Raw genomic sequence first — 27,131 nt, forward strand, 5'->3', positions numbered from 1 at the left:
TCCATATTATTCTGCTTAATCTTGCTCACTGCACCGAGGCAAAAGAAAGATCATGGGCGCAGGTGCCTTTAAAGTATATCGACCTTGCGAGGCACCGCTGCGCGTGCTAGGAGAGCTGTCCGTGCGAACACTTCCTGGCACACACCTGCCTCGGCGGCCGCAACCTACGTGCCGTTCTGCTTCAAGCTTTGATCCCCCCCCACACTGTCCCTTGGGTGCCCTGGAGTTCCTGCGCCGTCTGCTTTATTATAATCTCAGGTGCTCTCCTGAGACTTCCGTTGGACGGTTACAAGTGCCCTACAGCTGGATCAGTACTTGTAATAACAGAAAAAAAAAACAAATCGTCGCGACGATAGATCGCGACAGCAGCTTTTGCAATATACTGCGCCCGTACGAAGAGAATTACGGAACGCCAACGAGGAATCTGACCACAGCTTCGAGCTCCTAACTCGTAACATCGTCGAGTGACACTCCTGCAACAGGCGTGACCACTGAAAACCGCATACCACCGGAAACTTCAACAAATTCATCCTTCGGTTGCATAACTGCCATCTGCACGGCCAACATCGACCACACCCACACCATCTCGCAACATAAACAGCCCAAACACACGGCAGCACGCACACCACATCACCACACTACAAGCGAGGCGCTATGCTGCTACGCCATAGAATTAAGAACCAACTGCTATGCTGGCTACGCTGCTACGGTCGCCAGATTAAAACTGACTACTGTCACCAAGTCTAGCAAGCGTATCAGGAACTGGCAACCTCGGCGCGTAGCAACATGGCGGCGCAACTATAGAGGACAACTCTAGAGGACATCTACCCGACTGTAAGTACCATAATCACCGTCATCATAATCAGCAGACTATTTTTATGTCCACTGCAGGACGAAGGCCTCTTCCTGCAGGCCCCTGTCTTGCGCTAGCCGATTCCAACTTGCGCCTGCACGGTAATGAAGAGGCCGAAGGACGCCCGGCCCGACTATACATTGGTTCCCGTTTTTCCGCCCCGCCGCGCCTCCACACGCCGCCCCTTCCGCGTCGGCCCGAAATCCGCACCAGGCGTCGAGGCTTCCTGAATGAGCGATAATACGGCTGTTGCTCAAGTGTAACGGCAATACTTCCTCGCCTTTTTCGGAGCGTCGTATTTGCCCCACCCGACCTCACCCCTTCTCCGAGGCCTGTGTCTATATGGGCTGCGCGTTTCCTTTTTTCTGTTATTCACAAATTTTGCGTATCGTACGTTCATCGCACTTTATACAAACACTCAACTTTTGGTTTCTTTCTTTCTATATTTTTGTCGACAATTTAATTATAAGGTGTACTTCAACGTAACAGTTCAACCTCATCTCACGCTGTAATATTACACGTGTTACACGTATGCTGCAACGTGTAGGACCACTTGATTTTTTGTCTTTTCATTATTGTTTAGCCTATAAGTTACGCATACACGAAACTCGTGGTTTCGGCGTTGCCATTATTAAACTTATGAAATCATGCGTTACCGACTATGAAACTAAATCGCTTAAATATGTGATAAATGGCATTGTCAAGTAGTGTTATGTGCAGTAAGGAAGTTTATAGGGGCGCTTTTATATTTTCTTAAAACGCGCAAAAAAAATACAATCGGCAAAAGAAAAAGTGTGTTGCATGCACTCGCGTTATTTCTTCATCAATAATAATGTTCACTTCCGCTTACTTAATCTTAATTGCATTCTGGGATTTTACGTGCTAAGACTACGATTCGATTATGAGGCGCGCCGTAGTGGGGTACTCCAGAATAATTTTGACTATACCAAACCCGCCGTGGTTGCTTAGTGGCTAAATACTCCACTAAACAAACCGTGGCCACGGCAGCTAGCTCTTCGCGCCGCTTCCCACAAAGTGGTGACCCGGAATTTGTTAGAGGCGGCGCCAAGAGGTAGCCGCCGTGGCCACGGTTTATTTCGGCCGGCCAGCCATGGTGCAGCGGAATCTCGGGGAACGGCCGACACTGCGGCCGTTCAGGTCGAGCGCCACCAACGTGCTCTATTCTCGCGCTACCTTCACGCGAGCCATCGTCTTCTTCGCCGGATTTCGACGCGATAGTCACGCCGCTACAATATATAAATAAGAGAGAGAGAGATTTTATCGCCTGTGGAAGATAGCGTAGTCCCGCCTCTTACCGGAAGAGGCGCGCATACAAGGTCCGAATCTGGTGACCGTCGGGTGCCTCTTTTCATGCAGACGAAAGAATCCCCGATCGACGCCCCCGCAGTACCGCGCACCACAAAAGTAGCCGTCTGATGCAGGAGGGGGGCGGTGATTAAAAATTGTGGGCTTTTACGTGCCAAAACCACGATCTGATTACGAGGCACGCCGTAGTGGAGGACTCCGAAAATTTGGACCACCCGGGGTTTTTTAACGTGCACCCAAATCTACGAGTGTTCTCGCGTTTCGCCCCCATCGAAATGCGGCCGCCGTGGCCGGGATTCGATCCCGCGACCTCGCGCTTGGCAGCCCAACGCCATAGCCACTAAGCAACCACGGCGGGTAAGAGGGCGGTGACGCAACAGAGACAATGATGAGGCATCCGAATCGAACCGAGAAGCAGCGTTCCTCACTCTAAAGGGATACGCAAGAGAAACAGTAAATTTAGATCGATAAAGTTTTTCTTTCAGAACACCATTTTCGTTAATTTCGTGGTAACAGCCTAATTCTTTGAAGAGAAACTAAAGGTCAAACATCCACTTTTTTTTAGTTTTATTTCGCGCAGGAACCACACTGCAGGTGTGTCAGTGTGAGGTCACATATGTCAATATATTTTCTCGTATTTTCCGTAGTGTCGCCACTATTATCATATGTTCTCGGATTTGAACTACAATATAGTCCACCTTTAACAAAAAATCGACTGCACCCCAGCAGACGTGACGTCACGGCAAGCTGGTGTGGGAAAGTCAAGGCAGCGTCGTCGCCAGTGTTTCGTTCTTGCGTCCGAGTTTCTAGCTCGCCAAGCCTCCAGTGGTAGTACAAGAGTGGCCTCTTTGGTATTGTAGAAGCATACTTTACTGCAGTACACCCCAACCGATTTTTCTCGTTGGTGTCCCTTTTTAAGGCTGCAGGTAACACAACGAAGATTTTCGGCGACCAACGCGGGGCTCGGGTCCGGCCCGGAGAGGGTGCGCGGGATGGGAGCTGCCACTACGTCGCCGTAAACGCACGGATTCAAGTTAAGGCGGCGTCGCTAAGAGCTCGGCTTTTATTAACCGTCATACCCAATCCATGTTCACTCCACCTCCGCCCCACCCAGTTATTTCGCAAGACAAAACTACCAAGCATTGCCAGTAACAAAACTTTATTCGTTCTTTGGAAGCACATTATTTCAGAATTGCACCATGTCAGACTCCGCGCGGTCACTGTAACGGGGGAAAAATACATCAACATTTCAGTCAACAAAAAACGTATCTAAATTCCATGACTAGATTCGCCACCTGAACCACTTCCAGTTGTCACGCACTGACGCATAACATGTACACACCAAAGTCATGCAGTATACACTGACAAACGTGCCGGATACACGGCCACCGTAACGCATGCATTATGGCATAAAGTGTTCTAAAATACACATCATTAACACTTCCGCGTTCAAATCTTTCTAATGGTTCGTTGTTCGACGCCGTGTACAAATGTTGCCTATACAACAAACACTCTGCGTTAAACTGGCGATATCCGCGCAACGTTTGTTGGGGACGAGAGCACTGCTGGCGCTACAGTGCTGTGCATAGGCTAAAGCATATCGCTGTCCACAGAGCTTCGGGCAACTGAGGACGCAGCAGCCGCGTCACATGGCCGGCGACATCCGCAGTCGCGCTTGCTGCGGTCTGCACGCAGACACCGGGTATAGAGCATACATACGATACAAAGGCGATCGTGCTCGCGTCGAAAAAAGAAAAAGAAAGAAAAAAGATAGGGCGAATGGTCTAATCTGGCTTGACATGGAGAATTTCTTGAGAAAGCGACACGACACTTCAGAGCGGGGAAAGTAAAGAAAAAGAAACTGTATTAATGTATCTCTTACACCTACACGCAAAAATAAACCGCGTGCAACATTTTAATCCAGTCCAATCAAGCCTAAAGTGGCCATCTTCAAATATATTCCGATTGCATGCATGTACCGGCGAACATAAGACGCAACGCAACATATGTTGCGTGTTACGTCTACAAGCTAGTAGCAGCGGACTCTATTTACCAACCTGACGCGCGAGAAATCCCCAAGAAGCCGTGCATGGCGGAGAAGTGGAGGACCCTTGCAAGGAGGCCTTTTTGGCTCGATAGAAATGTTTGGGTATGGTCTCGGGGGAAGTTTGTACACAAACATACGGCCTGCGTCAGAAGTTTCAAAGCCGCTACGCACGTGACCTGAGGAGCCCATTAGCCGGGCACCGGGGCCCTTGTAGAACTTTCTGTGCTGCGAAGCTTTATCGGTGCTTGGCAATTATGTCTATACACTCCTGAGCTCCGCAGCGCCAGGGTACTACAGAACCTCCGTGAAAGAGCCCGGCGACAGCTTTTGTAAATTGCGCAGCGACTTTGAAAACATGGGCAAATGATGTATGTTCCCTCACATCCCCGTGCGGCCCGTCATCGTTGCCTCTTTTTGTTCGCACTCAAAAAAATTTATTACTAACGCGGCTATATATATAGAGAGAATTACGTACTTCATGCTATCACAGACATAGAATAACAAAAACGGGAAGCTAAGTCGTCCACCTGCATAGTAGCAGACAATATATATATATATATATATTCACAGCCGCACAATAATTATACCAACGGCAATAACAACGCCCTGCTCAACATTCCTTTGAGGATACGGCAGTTCCTTGATCTTGCCGACAGTAAACGTCGAAGCAGCCTAGCAAATTCAACACTGGTGGACGGAATTTTGCATCCGTGTCACAGCACCGCAAGAGCGCATACCACGCGCTAACAAGAAATGGCGGGGGTCGGCGTTTGGGCGAGCCCAGAGGACCCGCCCAAAGGCCTTACTTTTCTCGAAGGGGACAAACGGACCTGTACCAACCAACGGGCGTGCAAAATATTGCACGTATCAAAGGGGCGCCCTGTCAGAAGCAGTGTCGGGAATGCTGGCAGGAGTTACAGGATAATGACCTCCGCAAAAGTTATGCCCGGACTTGGGCAGCTGTCGGCAACGGACCATTTTCCTCCTCCTGCCTCTAACACACATCACCGCCGACTAGCACCTGCAGCGCCCTTTGGCATCGCTTGATTGTGCGAGGCCGCACGAAACTGACGCTCAGAAAACAGGTGCACAATTAACCGTGTCGCATCACGCCGCACATTTTCTAAAGAGTGAGAGGGAAAAAAGGAAATGGCACACAAGCGCAAAATATATATCTTGACAACGCACGAAGCACTAATCCCATGCGTACTATATAGGCACAGGTTGCGAGTACACGCCAAATCAACCAGCACGTGTCCCCTCTGAAGCAGGTCTCGAGTTACATGATGTCCGTTCATACAGCACAACGTTAGCAAATACAGATAATTGCTTCGAACCTACCGACGACAACAGCATCAGTAGCAGCACAACTTGTAGAGGCTACGCGCTATAACATTCCCAGAAATAATTCCAGACTATAGGATATGTCATGTCGAGACCTTGAGGTGGAAGCTCAGACTATATTTGCTTCTTCCTCATGTTTAAGCAGTATGCCGCTCAAGGAAACAGGCCGGTTGGACAGACAGTCGCTGCGTACGAGTGTACGTATACCATCTTCCTTGTTTCATCTATATAACCTTACGGGAAAATGCAGAAACGTTTTTTTTCTTTTTTCTCTTCGTACATCTTCTAGGAACGCTCAGGGTGAAGTACCGTCAAATATATCACAGCGAATGCATTTACGGGTGCCATTTTGTCCGCTGCATGCACAAAGTAATATTTTCAACCATAAAAGAAAAGCTACACCTAGCGAGGGCTATACAGCAGAAAGTTGTTTTAGGCCGCAAACAAACCAGACGTTTCATCCCAATGTTTTGCTTCTTAAGAACTGCGTTTATGACCGACACCTTGTTTGTTATCACGAGTGGCTGGGGCCCATTTTTACGAACCGTTCTTGCTTACGAAAGGTGTTGTAATGCGGACTCACAGAGAAGACCCGTTATTATGGCGCTCACTAATATATATATATATATATATATATATATATATATATATATATATATATATATATATATATATATATATATATATATATATATATATATATATATATATATATATATATATATATATATATATATATATATATATATATATATCACACAAGCGAAGTTGGTTATCCTTGAAACCGATTATACAATTAAAGAAAAAGGAAATTAAGAAACAAAAAAGAAATCATGCGAAAGAATAAGATAGACAAAAGTAAACTGCGCTATTAGACCTGAGCAAACAATACACATTTTACTGCAAACACAAAAAAAAGGAGTACGTGAAGTCTCGAAGCAGCACCCCAACATATACCAGGTGCTTTTTTAGCTGCACCAAAATTTTAAAAATTGCCTATGGCACGTAATACAATTACAACCTTTGATGTCAATTACTCGATGAGGCGGCCATTTTTCAACAAATCAGAATGTTTAATTGAACTAAGATAGTTACACTAATTAACTTTCTAATTAATTAGTGTGCAGCACATACTTAAATTGACGACTTGTAGCCAGTGAGCTTGCGAGGCGTATCCACTTGGAACAAATTCTCAGAACTACCCCAATTTCTATGCATTAATTTGCAAAGGATACGACGAAATACACCCGCCGTGGTTGCTCAGTGGCTATGGTGTTGGGCTGCTGAGCACGAGGTCGCGGGATCGAATCCCGGCCACGGCGGCCGCATTTCGATGGGGGCGAAATGCGAAAACACCCGTGTGCTTAGATTTAGGTGCACGTTAAAGAACCCCAGGTGGTCAAAATTTCCGGAGTCCTCCACTACGGCGTGCCTCATAATCAGAAAGTGGTTTTGGCACGTAAAACCCCAAATATTATTATTATTATTACGACGAAATGCATTGGCGTTACAGTTACTTTTGTGACTGAATGCATAAAACAGCGTTTTCTTAATAACCTAAGTAGAACAAAAGTGAATTTTTTACTGGAAGCTTGATGGCGCATATCTCGAAACCGGTGCCATCCTCAGAATTTGTTCCAAGTCGATATGCCTTGCATACTCACTAGCTACTGTTCGGAGGTTGAAATATGTGCCGTAAAGTAATTAATTAAAGAGTTAATTAGTATAATTATGGTAACTGTTCAATTAAGCATTTTGATTTCTTGCAAAATTAATGGTCGCGCCTCGTCGAGTAATTGTGTAATTTATCTCAACAATTATAATTGTGCTACTTGTTACAGGCAATCTTCAAAAATCTGGTGCAGCTAAAAAAACGAACACAATATAGAGCAACAATTTCGTTTCAAATAAAAAGACACGTCGCTCTACCCATAGCCACCCCTCTGGCTTCGTTCAACTCACGGTACGAAGAGCAAATACCTAACATTAAATTCTGCGGTTTTACTCGTGCCAAACCCACGATCTGCTTATGAGGCACGCCGTAAGGGGGGGGGGGGGGGGCTACGGATTAATGGTGACCACCTGGGGGTTCTTTATCGCACCCCTAAATTTAGGTACACGAGCGTTTTCTGCATTTCGCCCCCATCGAAATGCAGCCGCACCCGCCGCAGTGGCTTAGCCGCTATGGTGTTGCGCTGCTAAGTACGAGGTCGCGGGATCAAATCACGGACACGGCGGCCGCGTTTCGATGGGGGCGAAACGCGAACACACCCGTGTACTTAGAACTTGGGTGCTCGGTAAAGAACCCCCAGGTGGTCGTGATTATTTCGGAGTCCCCCCACGACGGCGTGCCTCATAAGCAGATGGTGGTTTTGGCACGTATAAAACCGAAGAATTTATTTTAAATGCAGCCGCCGTGGCCGGGAATCGAAGCCGCGACCTGGTGCTTAGCAGAACAACGCCAGAGCCGCGAAGCCACCGCGGCGGGTCAGAAATAAAGGAAGAGAAAAATTCGTAAAATAGAACGTCAGACAAATACAGCAGAACGTACGTCATACTATATCTGATGTGAATGTAAGGTGACCAACTATAACTTCATTCCTCCGTAAGTGCGCACAGCCGTGCACGAAGAGATTTGAGAGCATTAAGAAAAAAAGCAAGCAAGCAAGCAAGAAAGAAAGAAAGAATGAAAGAAAGAAAATAAAAGAAAAAAGAACGATCGTCACAACCTAACTGGGCGCAAGGCCTGAGCTTGAAAGACACACTACGCGTTCGCGAGCAATTGTCTATGCGCGCTAACAAAGAGTGAACCGGAAGGAACTGAGCATGTTGACCACTGCTCAAACGAGCGTACTTTTTTTTTCTCAAGTGGATGCACGTAATTTCAGCGCTATGGCTCGAGGTCCTCTCTTTCTGGTTCAGCGTCTCTCAGTCCTAGTTACAAAAAGAAGGCTTCAGCATAGCGGAAACATACAGGCGTAGACGTATAGAGGGATACCGCAGTAAGTGTCTCACAACAGCGGCACTAGCGGCAACATTTGTTGCGATACTGTGATCGACGCTCTAGGAACACCTCTCGCATTGGGCATGGCTCCTTTCTTTAAAAAAAAGGGAAAAAAGAAAAGAAAGTGCACGAAAATGCCCTCGCTATAGCGTTGTCACCGTCAGCGCATTTGCGCCAGGGGACAAGTGGAACAGTGCCGGCCATTGCAATGAATGCTCTGCGGCGCTTTGCTTAAACGCAATGCCACAAAGTGCCCCCACTAGCGATGCTGCTCGCATTTATGTCCTCCGGTATTCCAGTTTACGCATACGTCAGTACGTATTTTCCACGCTAAAACTCAGCAGCTGTCATCACCGCAGATCTTTCACCGAAGATTACCATCGCGGACAGCGTGTTAGAGTGCCATCAGCGCGAGCACGAGGTTGGAACAGGGAGAACTGAAATGGATTTCGAAGAGAATGGACGCTTCGGCTTGTGCCGCTGCGGCATACGCCATCGAGCAGAAGTAAATGTAGCCACAATCATATCGTGTATCAGTGATCCCTTTACACTAACACTATCTAATAGGGGGCTTTAGCTTGTCCGTATACACAGACGGTCGCAGTAGCGATGACACCCACATCTTGTGGTTGTTTGTTGATCTACAAAGTGGCAGAAGCGTTATTGCGTTTCCTGCTGTTGTAGTCGATGGATCACAAGGGTGGCGGTTTGGGCGAGTTGACATTTCATGTGACGTTCTCTAGACATTAGCGCAACTCGGAACTTGAGTTGCGCTAATGTGAAGAAAATGTCATAGTCGAACGAAAAGCGTCACTATACATTCGTGATTATATTTCCGCCAACGTTACTAGATTATTAAAGTTGGTTTCCGCGGACACCTTTACGCCACCAGCTAATTTGCAAATATCATGAAATTGCAATATTCGCTTTATGCGGTATTGGTTGAACTCAACATTACAAAATGGCGCCACCAGCGCTGCTGTTGACGCATCCGATATTAAACTTAAATTGACTGGTTTAACGACCTCAATATGCACAGTAGGTTACGAGGGAGACCATAGTGGATGGCAGAGGGGGGTTCTTTAACAAGCACCTACACGTAAGTGTATTTCGTCCCCATCAAAGTGCGGCCGCCTCGTCCCGAACCAGAGACCCCGTACTCAGCAGCAGAACTCTACCGCGGCGGGTCCTCTTCTGCAAATGGCAATACATACAGTCGAGTGCAGAAGTCTAGAAACCACGGCGTATGGCAAAAAAAAATAATAATAATAATGTCTGTTAGCACAGCCCGCAACGTGAAATTGTGTAAAAGCATGGCGCTGGTCAAGCAGGCGCACGTGGGCAGTACACTTGATTAGAGCCTTTCCGCCTAGGCTGAGAAGAAAAAAAATTTCGCGGCAACTCTGGTCCTTAAGAGTTCGCACTCGACTGCACACACACAGACAAGGCTTGGCGTTTGCGCGCCCGGCTTCCAATACTTCCCGCGTGCGGCGGCGCACACAATCAGAGCCAGTGGAGCCAGCTTCCGCACGGCGCCTTGTAGTCGGCCGCGACCCCCGGCGCGGCGGCGGCGGCCGGCCGACCGCCGCCGCAGCGCCGGAAGCGGTAGTTGGCGCCCCCGTTGTTGTCCCAGAAGCGGCGCCCGTCCTCGGTCTCGAAGCAAAGGGCCAGCTCGCAGCGCAGCGGCGCTTCGGCCACGCTGAGCGCGAACTCGAACTGGTCCACGCCGTCAGCCAGCGAGCCCGGCACGTACGAAGCCGGCCAGTCCACGTGCGACTGCCACCGGTTGGCTGTGTAGCGCACGAACACGCGCTTGTGGTACGTCAAGTTGGCCACGCTCACCGTGCCGTGCAGCGTCAGCTCGCGCACGGACAGCGCGCACAGGCACACCTGCGACGCATCGAGTGACAGTCGTCAGCAGCGCCGTTCGGATGGCACCCAGGCTGACGCGGCGTGCTGTATGTTCATACAGACATAACGACGCCAATGCTTGCCACGGTAACGGTCTTGCCGACACGCACGCTTAAAGAAATAGCAGAAGCGGGCTTCTCCCCATAAAAAGTCCTCGTGTGGAGAAGCTAGATTTAAAAGCGTCATCCCCATTCGTGAAGGCATGCACGCATGCGCAAAGAAATCGCCGGAGCGGGCTTCTCCCCATAAAAAGTCTTAATGTGGAGAAGCTAGATTTAAAGAAGGTATCCTCACTTGCGGAGGCGTGACTATAGAGTATGTTTCTGCGGTTAAAAAATGTTAAACGCCCCTGTTAGCTTCTTTTCTTATTCTGCCACGGTGCGATGACAGCACTGGTATGATATCCATTACTGTATACTTTTAACGGCTACAAGGAGCCGCAGCGGGGAGCTCCAGATGAATTTTGACCTGCTGGAGTTAACGTTAGCCGAAACTTCAATACGAGGCTCATAATAAATTTTGTTCTATAAAAATACGGCCCCCGCAGTCGGGATTCTAACGTTCGACCACAGTTCTAGCTGCAAAACGCTATGACCGGTAAACCACTGCCGCGGGAGCGTATACACACCCCTTGCCTTACCTGAACATGTTTCAAACTGCGACAGAAACTTCACCTATTATGTTTTCAATTACTATATTTTCTTTTAAAACCGTAACGTTCCGCTGATCCCAATACTACTGTCTTTCATTTCGTGCAGAAGGCCCTTCTACTGAAAATCGAGCATCCCAAGCATCACTGATATTTTTTCGAAAATAATTTGTGTCAATCATTTCGTCCGTAAGCGCAGGAATTTTAGCTCGAAACGTTTTCCGTCCCGCATGTATAGAAAGCTGGCGTTATTCCAAAGTTTTATTCGTCGGTAAAATTTCATCGCAACTTGAAATATTCTCACAACAAATGAGAAGACGTATAGTGTAAATGCGTATATGAAAATTACATTTTCAGTACGCTTGTTCTTCTTGGCGACGCTATTTCCATTCGTATAATCCTCCTGAGAACTGCGCACGCTACTAAAATTGCTTTATAGCCTTTTACGGCGAAATTGTATATAGCTACCCTCCGGCCGAGGTCGATATCCGTCCGTCTACACGTCGCGTCGGCACGAAAAAAAATTTGTCACCAGTTTATCGCGAATGCTTTATGGCTCTCAATATAATGTAGGTGTCTTGGGAAAAATCATACTAAAATTGGCCGCTAAAACGACTCTATCATTACGCCAAGTTTCATTTACTCGTTATAATTATTAGTTGACAGTTGTAAACGTTACGAAATTCCCCTCTGCTGTCAATACATTGGCTTCTACGGGAGGGAAACGGACAGCTCCGTGTTTGTAATAATAATAATAATAATAATAATAATAATAATAATAATAATAATAATAATAATAATAATAGATCCGTCGATTCAGATAAAACACACCACAGCGTCGCTGCTCGTCCTTCTTCAGATAGAGTGGAAGGGCTGATGGTTTTTTTTTCGTTTTTTCTTTCCTCTTTTGCCCAGTTCATTCACTAAATTATCTGCCGCTCAGTAAGTGCACACTTTCCTTCCGTTAGGGCACGGCGAGTTATTACGTAGAAGACCGCAACGTTCAGGCCACAGAAACGTCGTCGCTCATTCACGCCACACCGTTTTCCATTAATGCAAGGAGGAAGAGAGCCAAGTTGTGCTCCCCTTTCCCACTCGTCGGCCCCGCGTGACCTGGCGCCACTCCGAGCGTGCCACTCGAGCACGCGCGCGTGGCGGCGCGCACGCACTTCCAGGCAGACCGCACCATTGACACTGAGCGGAAGCGGCCAAGTGCCTCCATTGCCCCGGCGCAATTTGCCGGCTCACCGCACGAGCACCTCGCATATCCGGGAGCCGTCTGCTTAACCAGGCCAGCCGCCAAACGGGGCCCACAACGCTACAGCAAACGCTTGTCTGGCGCAGTTCCAGACGAGCCACTTGCGCGCCAAAGAGAAACAAGTCTCCGACTCGACAGCGAACAGCTGGTGCATGCCGTGGCATCGGCACGTGATGTTCTGTCATACTCTAAGGAGCTGGTTACTCGAGGAAAGGCACCACAAATCTCTAGTTCGTGTCGCGACATTTCAGTGCGTTCGCGATACAAGTTGTGTGGCTCCCCGAGTGCGCCCTGAATGAATCCGCCCTAACTCTTGTGTTCTATCTTATTTGCTATCCGTATAAGAGGAAGCAAAAGAGAATAAAACGCACAAGGTAAGAGAAGGGTGTAGCGCGGAAGGGCGCAAGAAACATAATCACCCGCCATGAGTAAGGAAATTAATAGAGTCAGATATTCATTCATTTATTTTTATCTCATTGTATAGTACGTAAATATTCTTCTCTCCCGGTCCATTTCAACCCCTTAACCCTACCCGCACTGCAGACCGGCGTTCAGGTGTCAGAATATGTAGCAGGACAGCTACAGTGCAGTCAGCATGTCATTTCCTTACTTTCCTTCATTTTAAAGTAACATCATCATCATCATCATCATCAGCCTGGTTACGCCCACTGCAGGGCAAAGGCCTCTCCCATATTTCTCCAACAACCCCGGTCATGTACTAATTGTGGCCATGCGGTCCCTGCAAACTTCTTAATCTCATCCGCCCACCTAACTTTCTGCCGCCCCCTGCTACGCTTCCCTTCCCTTGGGATCCAGTCCGTAACCCTTAATGACCATCGGTTATCTTCCCTCCTCATTACATGTCCTGCCCATGCCCATTTCTTTTTCTTGATTTCAACTAAGATGTCATTAACTCGCGTTTGTTCCCTCACCCAATCTGCTCTTTTCTTATCCCTTAACGTTACACCTATCATTCTTCTCTCCATAGCTCGTTGCGTCGTCCTCAATTTGAGTAGAACCCTTTTCGTAAGCCTCCAGGTTTCTGCCCCGTAGGTGAGTACTGGTAAGACACAGCTATTATACACTTTTCTCTTGAGGGATAATGGCAACCTGCTGTTCATGATCTGAGAATGCCTGCCAAACGCACCCCAGCCCATTCTTATTCTTCTGATTATTTCTGTCTCATGATCCGGATCCGCTGTCACTACCTGCCCTAAGTAGATGTATTCCCTTACGACTTCCAGTGCCTCGCTGCCTATTGTAAACTGCTGTTCTCTTCCGAGACTGTTAAACATTACTTTAGTTTTCTGCAGATTAATTTTTAGACCCACTCTTCTGCTTTGCCTCTCCAGGTCAGTGAGCACGCATTGCAGTTGGTCCCCTGAGTTACTAAGCAAGGCAATATCATCAGCGAATCGCAAGTTACTAAGGTATTCTCCATTAACTTTTATCCCCATTTCTTCCCAATCCAGGTCTCTGAATACCTCCTGTAAACATGCTGTGAATAGCATTGGAGAGATCGTATCTCCCTGCCTGACGCCTTTCTTTATTGGGATTTTGTTGCTTTCTTTATGGAGGACTATGGTGGCTGTGGAGCCGCTATAGATATTTTTCAGTATTTTTACATATGGCTCGTCTACACCCTGATTCCGTAAAGCCTCCATGACTGCTGAAGTTTCGACAGAATCAAATGCTTTCTCGTAATCAATGAAAGCTATATATAAGGGTTGGTTATATTCCGCACATTTCTCTATCACCTGATTGATAGTGTGAATATGATCTATTGTTGAGTAGCCTTTACGGAATCCTGCCTGGTCCTTTGCTTGACAGAAGTCTAAGGTGTTCCTGATTCTATTTGCGATTACCTTAGTAAATACTTTGTAGGCAACGGACAGTAAGCTGATTGGTCTATAATTTTTCAAGTCTTTGGCGTCCCCTTTCTTATGGATTAGGATTATGTTAGCGTTTTTCCAAGATTCCGGTACGCTCGAAGTAACGAGGCATTGCGTATACAGGGTGGCCAGTTTCTCTAGAACAATCTGCCCACCATCCTTCAACAAATCTGCTGTTACCTGATGCTCCCCAGCTGCCTTCCCCCTTTGCATATCTCCCAAGGCTTTCTTTACTTCTTCCGGCGTTACCTGTGGGATTTCGAATTCCTCTAGACTATTTTCTCTTCCATTATCGTCGTGGGTGGCACTAGTACTGTATAAATTTCTATAGAACTCCTCAGCCACTTGTACTATCTCATCCATATTAGTAATGATATTGCCGGCTTTGTCTCTCAACGCATACATCTGATTCTTGCCAATTCCTAGTTTCTTCTTCACTGTTTTTAGGCTTCCTCCGTTCCTGAGAGCATGTTCAATTCTATCCATATTATACTTCCTTATGTCAGCTGTCTTACGCTTGTTGATTAACTTCGAAAGTTCTGCCAGTTCTATTCTAGCTGTAGGGTTAGAGGCTTTCATACATTGGCGTTTCTTGATCAAATCTTTCGTCTCCTGCGATAGTTTACTGGTATCCTGCCTAACGGAGTTACCACCGACTTCCATTGCACACTCCTTAGTGATGTCCACAAGATTGTCGTTCATTGCTTCAACACTAAGGCCCTCTTCCTGAGTTAAAGCCGAATACCTGTTCTGTAGCTTGATCTGGAATTGCTCTATTTTCCCTCTTACCGCTAACTCATTGATCGGCTTCTTATGTACCAGTTTCTTCCGTTCCCTTCTCAGGTCTAGGCTGATTCGAGTTCTTACCATCCTGTGGTCACTGCAGCGCACCTTGCCGAGCACGTCCACATCTTTTATGATGCCAGGGCTAGCGCAGAGTATGAAGTCTATTTCATTTCTAGTCTCGCCGTTCGGGCCCCTCCACGTCCACTTTCGGCTATCCCGCTTGCGGAAGAAGGTATTCATTATCCTCATATTATTCTGTTCCGCAAACTCTACTAATAACTCCCCCCTGATATTCCTAGTGCCTATGCCATATTCCCCCACTGCCTTGTCTCCAGCCTGCTTTTTGCCTACCTTGGCATTAAAGTCACCCATTAGTATAGTGTATTTAGTTTTCACTCTAACCATCGCAGATTCCACATCTTCATAGAAGCTTTCGACTTCCTGGTCATCATGACTGGATGTAGGGGCGTAGACCTGTACAATCTTCATTGTGTACCTCTTATTAAGTTTCACAACAAGACCTGCCACCCTCTCGTTAATGCTATAGAATTCCTGTATGTTACCAGCTATATTCTTATTAATCAGGAATCCGACGCCTAGTTCCCTTCTCTCTGCTAAGCCCCGGTAGCACAGGACGTGCCCACTTTTTAGCACTGTATATGCTTCTTTTGGCCTCCTAACTTCGCTGAGCCCTATTATATCCCATTTACTGCCTTCTAATTCCTCCAATAACACTGCTAGACTCGCCTCACTAGATAACGTTCTAGCATTAAACGTTGCCAGGTTCATATTCCAATGGCGGCCTGTCCGGAGCCAGTGATTCTTAGCACCCTCTGCAGCGTCGCAGGTCTGACCGCCGCCGTGGTCAGTTGCTTCGCAGCTGCTGGGGACTGAGGGCCGGGGTTTGACTGTGTTGTTCATATAGGAGGTTGTGGCCTAGTACTGCACCAGGGTGGCCAATCCTGCTCTGGTGAGGGAGTGCGTTACCGGTTCTGGTCACCGGGATCAGGCCACACTCCAGGCCTGTTTTATGCAATTTTATCAACACGCGGATTTTTTTTTTTTTAATCCGGTGGAAAATTGCCGGCACCGGGATTCGAACCACGGACCTCTTGCACGCGAGGCGGGTGTTCTACCTCTACGCCACGCTGCACGTCTTTAAACAACCAGTCTTTAAACAACCGTCTTTAGACATAAACAACCAATTAATACTACTACAGTGGCAAAATAAGTTATACTCACACCATAAACAATCGAAACCAACATGCGTGGTTGCTTAATGGCTACGGTGTTGCGCTGCACGCTAAGCACGAGGTCGCGGGATCAAACCTCGGTCACGGCGGCCGCATTTCGATGGGAGCGAAATGCAAAGAACTTAGACTTAGGTGCATGTTAAAGAACCCAAGCCAGTACAATTAATCCGGAGTCCCCCACACTACGGCGTAATAAGCCATGCACGGGGGAAGCCACTTGCATCTTCTAAGGGCTCTCGTTGTTGGGTAGCGTAATAAAAGAAAGACTTTTTGTCACCGTCGCCAAGAGTTCGTAGCCCCTACCTTTGCAAAAGCACAGGCCGCGAAGTGTCTTAGTTTTACTGCTTTTTTTACGCATTCTGGTGTTCCGCTGTTTCTGCTATCTGGTGTTCGAATACCAGCAGACTTATGTAATCTACTACTCCCTTTATACCGGGAGTTTCCTATAGATAAAGACAAGCAAACATTTGGAGAAGCATGTATCCTGTTAAACGCTGTCGCCTGTTTTATTTCCGCGGTGGTTCTCATTCAAAATGCTTCCGCGCATAGGGAGGGGGGGGGGAGTTCTGGGCCGACCAGCTTTCGGAACCGTGTGTGTGTGTGTGTGTGTGCGTGTGCGTGTGCGTGTGCGCGCGCGCGCGCGTGTGTGTGTGTGTGTATATATACATATATATATATATATATATATATATATATATATATATATATATATATATATATATATATATATATATATATATATATATATATATATATATATATATATATATAACCTTTACTAACCGTTGCACTTAAGTAAACTTTGTGTGACCTCGAATAATGGTTCACTGAAGTGACGGCCTTATATGAGTATATACGAGGCCTCATTGTAGGACACAGTTCAATTTCGCAGCCTGAGTCATATCGCAATACCAAGAATCTGGCGTGTCTCGCTGGTGTAATCTTTCTTCGTGTAACTGTCGTATACTTCGCTATCACGAATAGCGCTTCGCCTTTCCAGAGAAACTGCAGTCTCTCTCTCTCTCTCTCTGAGTCCGAGTATAAGCGCTGCTGTGCACGACTACTGTTAATTCTGATTTCGAGTGAATCCGGCTTGGCCTCATTTAGGTCACCGAGTGAATTATACAGGGGGTCCCAACTATCACGCACCAAGACTTAAAAAACAATTGCATTACTCGAAGAAAACCTAGTGCGTATTGTTTCTAGTGCAGTCAAGTAGCCGCCAGTATTTTTTTTTTCGTTACTGAGATTTAATTAGGTAACTATAATTTATTATCTAGCTGGAGAGGTACTGTCCTAATTATCAAAGTGTCAATGGGACATTTGTATAGGCACTCCCAAATGACATCTATAACTGCGGCATTTTCAGCGACGTACTAATAGCGTACAAATTTTTTCCGACTGGTAAAGAAACCTCACAAAATATAAAAAAATACACGTGACTGCGCTCCCACCCGCATCATAAAGCAAATAAGCTGATTGAAAGTAACTGCAAATCCGAAGAGACAGCGCATCACCTTCATAATGGTACGGAAGGAGCACCAACAGCAGGTTTCGCGCCCTTGCCGCTATTCCTTCCTCTCATTTCTACGTCACACTTATTATCCGTCTCTCAAGGCCGACTGATCAAATTGATAACAAAAGCCCCTTGATAACGCGAAACGTATCGAGAGAGTGCTCGCGCAGCTATATTTCGCGCCAGAAACTTGCTTCAGAACAATGCGAAATTAAAGTGACGGTTTTATTTTTCATGAGAGTGTATACGTGCTGCAAAAACAGCTTCCTATTGCAAAAAAATAAAAGCGAAACAAACAGACCGAGAAGTGACCCACGTGTAAAGAAAAGGCAAAATCAACGTGTTTAAAAAAAGTAAATGTGTCGCTTCTAAATGAGCCGAATTGGCAATTGTTTGCACAAGAAATGAGATTTCAGTGTGCCCTTTATTATCTATGAATTCGTAAGCTCTGTTGAACACCAGCTGCTGCCTAGAGGACGTGTTCGAATAGGTCTCCTTCTGCAGCTATGCAGTACTGAGTCGGCTTTATCACATCTTCAGTGGCATTCCTGATGGCCGACGCTGGAATTATACGGCAGACATGCGTTATCCTTGCCTTGAACTAATCTGACGTCCGTCTCGGTCATGTAAGCACGACCTTTCACATAACATCAAAGAAAGAAATCGAGTACAGAGAGGTCAGGTAACCTAGCCAGCCAATTTACAGGCCCGTGCCTTCCAATCTATTGCGCATGAAAAGTCGCACCCAGTCAGTTTCGTGCTCGGCTGCTGCCATGTGCTGGCACCGCCTTGTGTTGCTGATACCACAGAAGTGAAAGACGTAACAGCGGGACTTCGCTGAAAAACTCATCCACCACTCCTTCAATGATATCGTCCACGTAACGCTGTCCAGTCAGTGTGTGATGGAAGAAGATGGTACCGATTATAGCACCGGCGTAAATTCCGAACCACGCATTGAACAACCCCTGGTATTGGTGCCGACTGCATGCGCTTTACGTAGTGTGGATTGGAGTCAATCGAATAGGGTGGATTGTACAAATTTACCTGGGCGTTTCTGCAAAAATTGGCTTCATTTGTGCACATGATGTTGCTAAAAAATTCCGGTGACTCGTCAGTTTTAGTGAGGAGCCAGTTCCTATAGACGATTATGCAGGTCCCTATCTTCCAAGCATTTGTGCACCGTAAGGTGGTATATGGGTGAAATCTCGAGTCACTTAGAATCCTTCAGACTGATGACTTGGAAATTTGTGCCTGGGCGGCGACGTCCCGCACGCTAGCATGATTGTTTGAGGCCATAGATGCTAGAACATCCGTGCGTAGGCTAGGACTCAAAAGATGGAGTCCTCCGCCTCTGTTTCTGGAAGCTTCCGGTTTGTTTCAGGTATTCATAATTCAGGATGACAGTCGATGCGTTTTGTCTACCGCCACACTTCCATGACTGATATATATTTGCAGCTCCCAAGGCAAGGATCGTGTTATCCTTCTGTTCATTAGAGAAAGACGGACGAAAGTTGGGACGAAACAAAACGCACCTTTATACCTTTGCAATGACGTTGTCAATTCGGTTTTGAGGTGATAGGTTTGGCGGGGAAAAAAAAACCATCCGCGCACTTTATCTACGCTAAGACAATCGCTGTCGCAGCTTGTTTCCAACTAACACCAAACGCGACGTGTTGGTTTGGGATGGGCGCGGCAGATGAGGCACGAGCTGGATCACGAAGTTTTTCTTTATTTCTTTCTAGCTAACTCAGAGTGAGCCTGTTCGAGGGCGCTACTTTATGATGCGGGTGGGAGCGCAGTCGCGCGGTATTTTTCATATCTGGCGGGGTTTATTTATCAGTCGGAAAAAATTATTACGCAATTAGTACGCCACTGAAAGTACCGCAGTTAGATGTCCCTTGGCTGTGCCTAATTGACACTTTGATAATTAGGATATTACGTTTCGAGTTAGATAATTAATTACCTAATTAAATCTCAGTAACTAAAAAATTACTGCCGGCTACTCCACTGTAGTGGAAACAATACGCACTGGGTTTTCTTCGAGTAATGGAATTGCTATTTTTTTGAAGCCTTGGTGCACGATAGTTAATTGGGAGACCCCGTATACATTTATGACCTCTGCATGCAAGTGAAAATGTTTCCATCGCTCCCTAATAAATGTTGTATTTTTTTTCCACGAGTCGTTAGCATAACTTACTGGAAAGAGAAGCAATACTGGGACACATGTCACGTGCATTTCACACGCCGTTGATAAAAGACTGCCGAAGGAGTCACTGAAGTCTGCAGGTTTCTTTTCTTCAGGGTAAAAAAAGAAGCAATTTGAAGCGAGGTGAACATAAAGCAACACATTCTCTAACCATAGGCTATCCACACCTTCAGAAGTGATTGTTAATTGGCCAGCTCCTTCGCTGTTGTTGTTGCTGCGTGAAGTACGCCCAGCCGCCCCGCGCCGGCACGCACCTTGTCCCGGCGAACGCGCCGCCGCAGCTCGTCCCCGCTGGCCAGCGAGAATTCGGCTTCGAGGGCGGCCGCCGCGGCGTCCGGCGCGGCGGCAGCGGCCGGCGTCCGGACGCGGTGCACGAGGCGGCGCACGTGCTCCAGCTCCAGGCCCAGCGCGTCGGCGAACGTGACCAGGCGGCCCCGGCGTCGGCGCGCCGGCCACGCGGGGCTCGTCTTCGGAGCGTCCCGGCGCAGGATGCCGCGCGGCGCGCTGCCCACCGCTGCGCGCGGGAGCCCGCCTGCAAGGAGCATTATGAAACACTGTTCCAGCGCACAAGTAAACACGAACGAGCAGAGGGGGACAACAGTTAGTTAGTTTGGCCTTAGTGGCACAAAGGCAACTAAGGCCATGCTGCGCCAGTCACAAAGAGGGGGACAACACTCGAAAATGTCCACTTGGAAATAATTGCGCGAATGACACCATTTACGAGATGTGCGCCGTCAAACTTGCGGCAAAATATGCACTGCCGTTCCGCTTGCTTTCTTCCCAAAACGTCGTTTTACGCACTGACGCGCGAAAGCAACCGGAACGCCACTGCATTACTCCGAACTGTTCGGGAATTAATATCTCGAAACTGGTGCCATCCGGAGAACTCGTTCCAAGTGGATCTGCCTCGCGAAATCCCCGGCTAGAATTTGTAAATTGCAATATGCCGTAAGGTAATTAGTTAGAAACTTTATCGCTCAATTTTTTTTAATTAGTCGATTATGCATTTCAATTTTTGTGAAAGTGATGTCCGCCTCGTCGAGTAGGCCAGCTCGTGGACTAGAATTGCGCTATCTGCCGCAAGCAATTTTTAAACATATCGGAATGTGTTCGGCGAAACCCCTGGTATCGTGCTTTCCGAGGGTCTCCGAGTGCGGCGGAATTCCGATGAGGGCGGAATGCAAAAACGTTAGCCCGTCCAGATACGGGCGCACGTTAATGAACAGATTTGCAAAAATATTCTGCGCATGTGCGAGAAAGGCATTTCGAGCACAGACTAGAACGAAGCATTGTTAGTGTGGTATACGCTGCGCTCGGAAGACGAGGACAGAGTGAGGCACACAAGGAAACGTGCGAAAGCAACTGACGTTTATTAAAAATGCCACGTGTGCATACTATGTATATCATCTTACAGCCACGCACGGCGGCCGCATTTCGATGGGGGCGAAATGCGAAAACACCCGTGGTACTTAGATTTAGGTGCCCGTTAAAGAACCCCAGGTGGTCAAAATTTCCGGAGTCGTCCACTACGGCGTGCCTCATAATCAGAAAGTGGTTTTAGCACGTAAAACCCCATAATCTCATCTCTTGCAGCCACGTAACGCGCCCTATCTGTCTTACTGCTGAGTTTAAGAAGCAAGTTTCTTTTTCCAACAACAGATGTCATGATGTACCCGCACATTTGGAACCTTCTCTGATTACGGCTTTTGCCTCCATAATTTCACGCGTGCATTGATCTTTCTGAGCTGCATGATTAGATTTCTGAATTTTAGAAAGGTCTTTGACTATGTATCCCATGCATTCATTTTATTGAAGCTATCAAATCTTAACATGCTTGCGAACGTATACTTGCGTGGTTCGAAGCCTATCTCACTAACCGAAAGCTGTGCGTCGTTCTAAATGGTGCGTTTTCATCGATACGAGTATAACAGTTTTATCTAGGATATCACAAGGTTCTGTCCAGGGTCCACTTCCTTTCTCGCTTTATACAAACGACCTTGTTGCCCATATTTCCAGCCACGTCCGGTTACACGCTGACGATTACTGTATGTTTCGGGAAATTAGGTCTACGACTTACCAAGAGATGTCAACGCAGTATTTTCGTGGTCTGTGACGTGGAACGTGAAGTTTAACTTCTCCAAATGCAACGTCATTACGTTCACTAATAAAAATTTTTTTTAGGACGCAGCACTTAGGCGCCCGTTCCTGCGGCAAGCGCCGGCGTCGCACCTCGTAACCGAGCGAACGAGCACAGCGAAGAATGAAAGACCGAACGCAGATGAAAGACGGCGATAGCGATGAGAGCGTCAGGCGGAACGCGGAGGAGAAGGGTATGGCGAAAGCGTGAGAAGATAAGCGTATAGTGCCGCAGAAGACGCGCTTTGCGATAACGATAGCTACGAGATGGCGCCGATGACGCTACCGATGCCATATATGGAAACAAAGCGCTGCTGCACGAGAGGAAGTCTGCGGCGGCGGCTGTGAGTCGCGCCGACGCGTCACCCACGCGCTTCCTCTCGCGATCTCCCGATAGCGAGGCAGTCGCACCACACTTCGCTCCGTTTGCAACGTGCCGCACGAGACAGATTGTCCACGCCAGCCAATATATCGCGAAATGAAAACAAGTATACAGCTGCGCACAAATTTCGCATAAGGGAGTATCGCAATCGTCGGTGACTTTTTTTTTACAAACGCAATACACGAGCGGAACCGCTTGCCGCAGGACATTGTTACCGCATCACATCAGCTGTTCTCCAGGCTACTGCGGTAGCTCATATTCTATCACTTATAAGATTGTTCGCCTTACAGACCTTGTTTATGAATTTATTTTGTTTTGCGCTAATCTGACTACTTTTGCTTTTGTGCTTTATTATTTCTCTTTGTTGTTATGAATTACGCCCTATACGCGCGAAGTTGATTAATCTTATGCCTTTGTATCCCTCTGTATGACCTATGACCACTAGAGGCAGAAATGCATTCTGTGGACGAAACGTGTAAAGAGAATAGTTTGGCTCTTCCGCCCGCTTTCGTGGTGGTCGGACTTTCCTCGCTGGTACAAAGGCGCCAATGCCAAGGGCGCCTGTTCTCGCGCGCCCACCGACAGAGCTTTAGCGCATCTGAATGTTTAGATGACGTGATGGAGCTCTCGACAGCTCGCTCCTTCTCCCGCCATCCTCTCCCCTGCGGTGACTGCGACGCAGGCCTCCGATGGCCGGAGAGGAGGATCCTTCCACGCAGCTGTAGAGACAACACACGTACGACGAATTTAGTTGTACCAGTCGGTTTTATTGCGATAGCAATTATATGGACGCTCCAAGGGCACTTCTGCCATCGGCGTCGCCGAGATGTTACATAAGAGGGACGTTACATAACGCTACATATGAGGGACTAAATACATTTCGCCGGGCGTTCAGCATGCAGCCAAGTACGCGAAAAAAAAAAAGGAAGTGACCAGAAAGGCCCATTGTTACAGCCTCCTGCTCAAAAGCTAAGTTTATCATAGTGTGTGTGTGTGGGGGGGGGGGGGGGGGGGGCAGGTTTGAGCATATAATTTATTTTACTTTTTTCTGTTAACAAAGCTATGTAAGTCAGGTGCTAATGCATGAAAGCATAGAAAATTTTATCTGAAGCAGCAGAAGCTTGATGTGGGCGAGTTGGTTTGACACACTTGAAGAAAGGAAATGAGCGCTACAAAGACGCGGACTAAAAGAACATGTACGACGGACAGGCGATTGTCCGTCGTACATGTTCTTCTTTTAGTCCGCGTCTTTGTAGCGCTCATGTCCGTCGTACATGTTGTTCTTTTATTTCGCGTCTTTGTAGCGATCATTTCTTTTCTCCAAGAAAATGTTGTTTTTCAAACACTCAAAATCGTAACATCACACAACACCGTAAGCCCCATTTTTCTCCCTTGTCTCGGTTAAGATTTTTTCATGCTGAAACAAAGGCGTGCGCTAAAAAATTAAGCTAGGTTCCTAAAGATAAAAAAGAAATTGAGACATCCGCCCAATCGTAGCCATGCTACAAAAGAAACCCATACGGGTTCTTCGAAAGAAAAGCCTCGCAGTTGACGAAAGAGTTGTCTATAAATTTGACTTCGCCTGCCATCTGCTTGCCGCCTGGTAAGCTCAGACGGTAGAGCGGCTGCCCCGGAAAAGCGGTGGTCCCGGGTTCGAGTCCCGGAGGATTACCTTTTACAGAGAAAGCTGTGTGTGACTAACCTTCCGTAGTTTTTTCGGTGTCCGGCAACAGAAACGGACTTAGCGATTTCAAACAAGCCCATACACAATGAGTTTGTTTGCTTTGCGTGATCACCTACGGGTGCAGTGCGGCGGCGCAGATGTTAAAATGCGCTACAGATTAGAACGCTCGCCATGAACAATAACGTGACGTTAAGGTTATCGCAGTTTATAAGCAGGAGAGGTATCAGAGCTAAAAACAGCTGCGTTATCGATGGGGCGGATAGTTCGTACACCCGCAGAACAAAATGCGTACGAGGAGCGCCGTTCGCATATTGCGAATAATTCCGGGTATGCGAACAAACTGCCTATTTGTTCCGAATGCCTCATTTGAACTTTTAACAGCGCATCATAACGTGCAATGCTATGGAGGAAACTTGCCAACACTGTGAATGCTAGGATATCAATTAAGGATAATATATATTTTTATCAGCCGTACTGTAAATATTCGCTAATTAACAAAACGTTGCTCGCACCCACACACAGCATAGGGCGCGCGGCCGCCATGTTATCGCACTCCGACTTTATATGGAACGTCACGGTGACAGACGACGCAAATGCGTTTGAATCGCAATAAATTTAAACTATTTCGAACCGCGTTCGATATTCGTTTCTGGCACTACTCTCTGTTGGTATTCGATTCGGTCCTCATCACAATTCCTAATCATATTTGAGAGCAGCACTGCGGCGGCGCACAAGTTTGGGCGCTCGGTCAGATTTTTTAATATTTCGCGGACTTTCTTTCAAACACACTTTCAAACATCATAAAAACGAGAAAAAAAAAGAAAATGAAAACTTGGTGCATGAACAGCTAAGACACACACGCCACATAGTAAGTGAAATGGTGGGTAAGTCATTGAAGTTAATTATGTGTGTTTGCGCATACAAGTATTAGCTTCTAGAATTGAGTGTAGAAATTTGATGGACCATCCCTGTGTTTCATTTCACTGTATGCTTTTGGTTATCAACGGAATTTGCGCTGGGGTTGCGCACTGTACTTGCAAGGAGACACACCGGTGCTTCAGTTTTCAGGGCTCCAACATATAAGTGTTCCGTGGATCTAAGAGCAGGCTGCATCGGCGGATCCGGCTTCAGCCGGAAAATCAACCCTGGGTGTTCTGACGACTTGGGATACTTTCATATGAATAAAATATTCACGCAAAAGCATGCCATTTCGTCCAATAAGCGATAACACCTGGCTTTCACCATGGCTGGGCCAGCAGAACCAGACAATATGTGTGATTTGCGGCCAGAGTGGTGGCCATGCATGCACCTACAGCTGATCGTGCACGCGCCAAGAAGGGAAACAGTGGTGTCGGTCACGGCACAAGCTTCACAAGGCCCGGCTGTGGGGGCGTAGCAGAGTGGACATAGGAACAACAGATATCGGCTATATTTATTCTATGGAAAGGGTTCCGCGCAGGTTTTCGATCTTGCTTCCATGAGAACTGCGGATATGCGCGCAAAGGCTAAACAAAACTATAAGAGTTGGGAAAGATGAAGTTCGGCATTTTCTTACCGGCGGGAATGGGTTTCATGCTCAGCACATCGTCATCGCCGGAGTCCAATGACTCTCGTCTGAGAAAACCCGCTAGAAGCTTCATCTTGTGTTCCCAATGCTGCTCTTCAACCTCAGCGCACATGTGACACGACGAAAGGTTTCTGGGCAGGTAGAGGTAAATACTGTCCGCGTCGGCAGCATTAAGGACATTCGCGAACTCGCGTAGCTCGCCTGAAGGCGAAGCACGCGTCCTCGACATAGCCGCGACACTGCTTCCGGCACTCCCAGATCTGAAGACCGTAAAGGTGCACAGCACTTTCCCTCATTGCTCGTGCCACCGGGATGCCGCAACATCCAACCGGATAAGCGAGTTCATGGCCTTTCTGTCAGGGTGACACTGACGCGACTGACGACGTCAGTTGATGCCGCAGCTCATTTGTCTAGAGAGCTTATCTTCGAGAGCAGTTCTCATTATATATGGGTGACCTCGAGTGCAGCGCTCAAGCTGTGCCACAGCACAGAATAAAGAACCACTACAGGCCATCCTTCGCTCCGCCCCCATGACTTCCATCCACTTGGCATCATGTATGGATTGGTATGGAATGGTACGACTAATGGTGAAAAAAAAATGGTACAGCTAGGACAAAGTTTTAATTACAAAATTTAACCACAGTAACTCACTTTAAACTAGAGTACAATAACGTCAATAATGTCAGACTACCTGTACAGAATGAGGTTTTCCGGGTACGCTACTATGCTGCCTCGGCGGCTTAATCCGGCGGCAGTTTCAAACATGTTTCAACAAGCCCGCATTGCAACCCTCGTGTACACACAGAACTTTCCTGAAAGTTAACTTTCATTGCTACTATCTCCCCTAAGCGTGTGTAAGATTTCCAAATGGAAACGAACTCCGTCACTTCAACAAAGTGTGGAAAAACAATATCATTGTCTTAAAAATCCATGTGAGGGCATGCTAATTTCTTTCCCCATTGTCGACAATCGCTTTGAAGCATTGGTTCTTGTCCATACTATGTTCAGTATTCCTGACGCATGGGGCGGTAGTGAATAAAGTCGCTAAATGAGTGGTTTACGGCCTCATTGCACGCGCGGGAAACGGCGTTCGTTTCACAGCCAAAGTAATATCGTTGCACTGTCAGTAGCCATTCACTGATAACCTTTCTCCGCAGCGTAACGCTCGAGTGCTCTGTGCAGCTGTGACGGATGCTGTGTGTGTGGTCGGTATGCGTGATTTTCTAGAAAGAAAAAAAAAACATTACGAAGTGCATGATCAGGCTGCGTAGTCGTCCGTTCTACTAGAGCAAGACAATAAACAATACACGCATGTAC

General features: G+C 47.2%; 1 protein-coding gene across 2 annotated transcripts in view; it reads right to left on the minus strand.

Moving 5' to 3' along the window:
• The window catches only part of LOC139050970 (protein phosphatase 1 regulatory subunit 3C-like), a 73,526-nt gene extending 47,179 nt beyond the window's left edge, over nucleotides 1-26,347 (minus strand). The window contains exons 1-3 of one of the 2 annotated variants that reach the window (XM_070527889.1): nucleotides 25,803-26,347; nucleotides 20,300-20,577; nucleotides 6,312-10,464 (exon numbers count right to left, since the gene is read on the minus strand). In XM_070527889.1, coding sequence (XP_070383990.1) covers nucleotides 10,078-10,464; nucleotides 20,300-20,577; nucleotides 25,803-26,043 — 906 coding nt within the window. In that variant the 5' untranslated portion in view covers nucleotides 26,044-26,347 and the 3' untranslated portion in view covers nucleotides 6,312-10,077. Of the gene's footprint in view, nucleotides 1-6,311; nucleotides 10,465-20,299; nucleotides 20,578-25,802 lie in introns of those variants that run through there. The other variant, XM_070527888.1, reaches the window with a different exon arrangement.
• Nucleotides 26,348-27,131: the final 784 nt, after the last annotated feature.

The sequence above is a fragment of the Dermacentor albipictus genome, chromosome 1, assembly GCF_038994185.2.
Source record: "Dermacentor albipictus isolate Rhodes 1998 colony chromosome 1, USDA_Dalb.pri_finalv2, whole genome shotgun sequence".
Classification (NCBI taxonomy): domain Eukaryota; kingdom Metazoa; phylum Arthropoda; class Arachnida; order Ixodida; family Ixodidae; genus Dermacentor; species Dermacentor albipictus.